This window comes from Ixodes scapularis, unplaced genomic scaffold (assembly GCF_016920785.2).
Source record: "Ixodes scapularis isolate PalLabHiFi unplaced genomic scaffold, ASM1692078v2 PGA_scaffold12__126_contigs__length_90152505, whole genome shotgun sequence".
Lineage (NCBI taxonomy): Eukaryota > Metazoa > Arthropoda > Arachnida > Ixodida > Ixodidae > Ixodes > Ixodes scapularis.
In genome coordinates, this window is record NW_024609838.1 from 68567209 (window position 1) to 68573018 (window position 5810).

The window sequence follows — 5810 nt, forward strand, 5'->3', positions numbered from 1 at the left end:
TAGACTCACGCGAACGCTGGCGAGGCACTCGCATCCAATCCGCACCCGTGAGGGGACCCGCGGAAGTGACGTCAGCTGACGAAACGCGCAGGCAATAAAGCTGTCTAGGAGGTGTTGGACAGGCCGAGCTGCGAGACGACAGCTGATAAGACGTCGGCTGCCGAAACTTGAGAAAAGTTGAGTCCCTGAAGTCGGAACATGACTTAATACACAATGGGGAGAGGAGGAAGAGGGATTGTCCTCTTACCCTTGCGTCGCTTGGCTGCGGCGGGCCGCTTCTTGACGGCGGGAGCCGAGGCAGCGTCGCCATCCTGCTTCTTCGGTACGGCAGCTTCGTAGCCCGGGCCGCCAAGGACTCTTTGAAGGTGCGGTTAATATTATCGCGGACGATGGTCGTCCATTCATGTTTGGTACCCTGGCTCTTGGTGATCCCAGAGCTCGCAGTGTCACTCATCGTAGCTGTACCCATGAAGGCACCCGGCGGAGAGGGAGCGCTCGCACGCCGCCGATGCTTCCCCGGCGACAGGTAGGCTTAGCTCTCTCCCGCAACGTGCGGAGGAAGGCTTGGGCAAAACAGTCCAGAAAAAACGCCAACACCATGCACAAAAGTGTCCGCAGGGTACGGTCACCGTGCCGAAAAGACAGGTAGCAAAAAGGAGCTCAATAGATCGAAGAAAATGTCAGAAAGGGGCGAAAAAGCGGGAGCTCGACGTGACGCGTCACTCCGATGGACCACCCGTGGCGCCACCCCATGATTTGTTAAAGTAATTAGCCATCGTGAACGGAAGGACTGCCGCTGAAAAGCATAGGCGGTTCAAACATACGGGCACGTTGGCGTAAGTGAAATTTCTGATAACAAAAAAAAATTGATAATGAATCGTAGAGGAAGACGCTTTAAGGCGATGCTAAAATAAAAACAAAGCACAAACAAAAAAAACGCGATTCCGACTATATGAGTTTGCGATTCGCAGAGTCAGCCGCCCATAGCGGCGGCCCTACTACATTCCATTCTCCCTAACCGGAGATTGGGAATGGCCTTCACGAGACGTGACGCGGCTAGTTGAAACGGCTGCCGCCAGGATAGCGCCGCTTTACCAAGACCTAGAGTAACTGTATATGCTCCGCTTGCGGAGCAGAGTACCGCAATGGTGCCATTCTGGAGCCAAGCACTGCGGGAAGCCACGATCGGTTTTTGCAGGGGCACGAAGGCGCAGACGCGAGGAGGCGGCGTGCTGAGGCGTGCTGCGGCGCGCTGCGGAAGGAAAATAGTGCGGAGTGCGGCGACGAGCCGCGCATGCGCCGTAATCGTTGTCCCGTCGTTTCCTGTCTCCTTCCCGCAAAAAGCGCACCCGTGTACGCACCCGCGGGTCCCGCGGGTCGCGTGTGAAATGAAGTCGTCAAGTCGCTGTTGCTGGGACGCAGATAGCGTCGTGAGCCCGCTGTGTGCCCAACTTTTTGAGGACCTTTTCCCTCGAGCGATCGCAAGCAGCAAAAGAACGCAGGCCTGCTTATTTTCCTCTTGTGTTTAATCGAAGAGCAAGTGCCACTGCTCAGCCTGACTTTTTTTTTTTTTTTTTTTCAGCAGACAGTTTACTAGGTGTTATGTAGAGGGAAAGGTATTTTACCTTCGTGCGTTCCAATTATATGCGAATCTGAGGAATGTCGAGCACCTGCACTTTCATGCTAAAATAGTGTACAACTTTTCTTTTTCTTTTTTATCCGAAGTTTTTGCCATTTCACGAATTCGAGACGCCCGAATTGAGAGCTCTTGGAGACCGGAATTTTCGCAAGCTTCCAAGTTGGGCTAAATTTTGAATTAGCTTGAATCGCAAACATTAGGGGCTCGCGAATAATAAATGTTAGACGGCGCTCCGAACTCTGGGAGATGCCGCAAGGTGCAAACTGCTAATATAAAAAAAAAAAAAGTCCTCCGACGTTCCACTTTCATTGCGGATAAGGCTTTGAAAACGCTGTCCAATTCGTTGCAGGGACCAGAACGATGCCGAGATTGACTGTTTTCCTATTGACCAGTTTATTCCGCCCCGAGAATAGGGCGATACTAGAGCTCTGTCTACTTTCAGTGCGTGACACCAACCTACCATCTCGCTTTCTCTTCTATTTTGAACATTTTGCTGAACCTATTAAACTGTTTTACTACCGCCGACATGGCAGAAATCTTTTGGGGTATTGTAAAAGGGCAGACAATGATTAAAAATGATCTCCTTTCCATACGAAAAAGCCAGACGAGGGAGCGTCTCACATCTTGTCTCGTCGTCGGAATCCGGTACAAGCTTTTGCCACTGTCTGCGCGTATTGTGCTCTTGGTAACACTACAGCCTGTCATTTTCACGGGGCTCTTTCTACGCGCATGCAAAATTTAATGCGGCAAACGACGTAGCGGCTGACGAAAACGCCGTCCCCACGCTTTCAAACGAGAGCTCGGCGACTCGCCAAGATGGCCGGATGTGCCGGTCGCGTATCGGTATCGCGTATCACTCCGCGAGAGCCGCAGACGCGGGGAACGCGATCGCCGTCCGTGTCGTCTGCTTCACATACCCTGAAAACGAATGTCCCAGAGCATCGCTCGCGTTATAAAAAAACGGGATTATACTGTACTCAGTTGATACACATAATGTTCAATGACTTTGGACGCTTTCGGTTTGTTTAATTTTGGTCTAGGATCTATATTTTGCGAAGGCGAAGCGGAAAATATGTTCCCCCCGAAACTCGGCGCTCTCGAAGGCCGCTTTCCCGCACGAAGTTCGGCTCCAGTTCTGCGCACGTGACCACTCCTCCGCCAATCCGGAGATGGCGGCGAAAGGAAAAGGAACGCGCTACTCTGGCTCTGCAAGCAGAGCCTATACAGTTACTCTGCCAAGACCGGGCGTTCGAGTGGCGGCGTTAAGTATGGGTTGCACTGCACTACCAGTTTACAATGCATGTCCCAGTGGGATGTCTGTCTCGCGATATACTGCAATATTTCGAGAGATACCCCATTTCCGAAAGGGAGCCCAACTCTCATCTTTTTAAAGATTTGCTATTTAAAAAAAACAACACTGAAAGGTAGCCCACTTTTAGAAATGCAGGGCCTTGACCAAAGATGACCTTGGCAAAAATGCTGCTACTTAGCTATGTCAGGGAATCAGTGACCGTTGCTGACTGAGAAGAACAGTCGTCTTTCATTTTCTGCAGTCAGAAATTTCGAAAGTCACCCCAACTCAAACAGAAGATTCTTCAAACTTTTTTTGATCCCGCACCGAAAGTTGGCCGCTCCTTATTTTCACCCGACTTGCTTTCGATTTTAATTGGACTATCTTTCGGGATATTACGGTATAAATGTTTTATATTTGTTTCGAATTTTCTGATTGTATATCACTGTATATCACGCAGCTAAACCCATAACTACTTGTTTGAAAATATCTGACAGCATAAAGTGTAATTTATAATGTTGCAATTATAGCATATTTGACCCTAGCAATAAAACATTGTTGTTGCAAATGCTAAGAAAATCGTGCTTTTTTTTATCTCCAGCCGTGGGCTGCACTCTGCCGTACGCGCCTGCCATTGGTCGGAGAAACGGAATCCCTGAAGCAACCATGGCCTACATTTTAGCAGTCACACCTCTGCTCTCTATTCCGTGGAAGATTTTGATGGGATACATTGCTGACCGTACGCAAAGCGTAACCAGGATCTTGCTGACTCTTCAATTGGTTGCAGTTGTATTCTATGGCTTTCTCTACTTCAGTGGCTTTATGATCAAAACGCCCGAACCATACGGGGAGGTATCATGTCCAGGAGAAAACGTAACGATTTTGAATTCGTTCTCAGTGTGCCTTCAACCACCGGAGAAGTGTTTCGTTTTGTGCCCAACGAATGCCACCGAATTCAGCGAAATCGATGTGAGCTACATTTTTCAGAACACCTCCAACATTTGCCACACTCTCTGGAATGACACGTCTGGTTACCACAGCAGCGCCTGTCAGTTCAAGTGCCCTTGCACAGCAGGTTCGACAGATCAACGAGTTGTGTGGTTCTATGCCGTGTTTCATGCCCTCGCGTCGTTGTGTTTGGGGGCTGTGATTGTTATCTCTGACGCCGGCGTTTCAGAGATACTGGGTGACAATGTGAGGGACTTCGGATGGCAGCGAATGGGAGGGGCAATTGGTATGGGTGCCGCTGGTCCAATCGTGGGAGCAATAATTGATGAAGCCAACCGATGGACGGGTGGACGATCAGGCTACCTTCCAAGCTACTTTGTCTATACACTGGTCATTATCCTGGACAGTGTCCTTCTCTGTTGCATGCCCACTCTTCGGATGCCCAAGCTATCGGTCAACTTTTTCAAGGACATCTCTGCTGCGTTCATTAATGTGGAACTGGCCGTATTCGCCTTCTGGACATGCGCCTTCGGGGCCTGTATTTCAATCGCCATATCGTACAACACGTGGTTTTTGGAGGACATAGGAGCGTCTAAACTGATAATCGGATTAATATCAGCAGTCAGCTGCATTTGCGTAGAACTGCCCTTCTTTTCAGCGTCCGCTTGGATTCTGAAACAAACGCGGTATTATCCCTCGTATATATTTACGTTCTTGATCTTCGGTGTGAGGTACATTGGATCTGCCTTTCTCTACAACCCGTGGTTCGCGCTGCTCGTCGAACCCGTCATCGGGGCTGCAGTTCCACTCGGGGTACCCGCCATGACTGTGTTCGCTAAAGAGGTGGCGCCGGAAGGTACCGCGGCATCCGTCTTGTGCGTCCTCAACATTTGCTACGAAGCCATCGGTAAGTTTAATGCCCACTGAGGCAAGCCGTAGTCTGTAACACCTTGAGGAGCAAAGGGCTCATTCCAGTCAATCAGATTGTGTTATTAAGAGACAAGAATGACGAAGGACCAATCCCGAAGCCAGTAGCGTGAACATAATCGACTTGACCCTGCAACATAATAGGCTCCACCAGGCGCGGGTGCCTCAAAACGGCTTCTTTCCATATTGATGTGCATTGTTAAGACGAAGACAAAGGTTGAAACAACAAAATCATTAATTTAATGGCTAAACATGTTTATATACGTATGCTAGCAATGCCTCTTACATCCCTTCACTGCCTGGCAAAATGTTGGCAAAAGAATGAGCTTCCGTTTTCGTCAGATCTGCAACCATTTCGGCGCGTCACTGACACAAGGTCTTTTGTAGCTGCCACTGTTGTACCCACTGTACACACACGGTAGTGGCTGCAAAGAACCCCCTCTACTCTCTGTCGTAATTGTAACGTTCTTTCTTTTTGTTTTACAATGTTATGTCATTGCATTGAAAACAGGCGTATCTTATGAGTCGACGCCGTAACCCCCCCCCCCCCCCTCTCCCCCACCCGCCAAAGAAATACAATAAAATAAGGTCTTGCTTGAAACGCAGATTGCATACATTTCAGTAGCACGCATATGTATGTTCATTCAGCGTATCTTCATCGCGAGATCACGGAAACCATGTCGAATGTGGAAGACAAAATAGGCTAAAGTAGGCGATGCAAACCCTGTCTAATGTTTTTTTTTTTTTTTTTTTTAAATGCGATTGAATGCAAAGGTGCAAGCGAGCTGGACAAGAATGGCGAAACTAATTTTTGGACAAAGGGAGCAAGAGGGACAAAGGACAAACACAAATCTCTAAATAGAGCCAGGTGTCTGGTTGGCGACCGAAAAAATGCGCCTGGTCCGGGTATCGAACCTGACACATCTCCATTTCCAGTGAAGCGCTCTACCAACTCAGCTAACCAGGAGTACGTCAGTAGAGCACACAGGTCTTATCATCCGCCAC

At 49.0% G+C, this 5810-nt stretch overlaps 1 protein-coding gene across 1 annotated transcript; it reads left to right on the forward strand.

The window, feature by feature from the left end:
* Nucleotides 1-3497: 3497 nt before the first annotated feature.
* On the forward strand, nucleotides 3498-4805 carry LOC115332876. Its single transcript, XM_029995379.4, has one exon. It carries the CDS (start codon nucleotides 3498-3500, stop codon nucleotides 4803-4805), a length of 1308 nt encoding a protein of 435 aa, XP_029851239.4.
* The last annotated feature ends 1005 nt before the right edge of the window (nucleotides 4806-5810 follow it).

Bases quoted from the DNA above. Each gene is read 5' to 3' on its own strand.
- LOC115332876 (XM_029995379.4), top strand. From the start codon at position 3,498: ATGCTAAGAAAATCGTGCTTTTTTTTATCTCCAGCCGTGGGCTGCACT.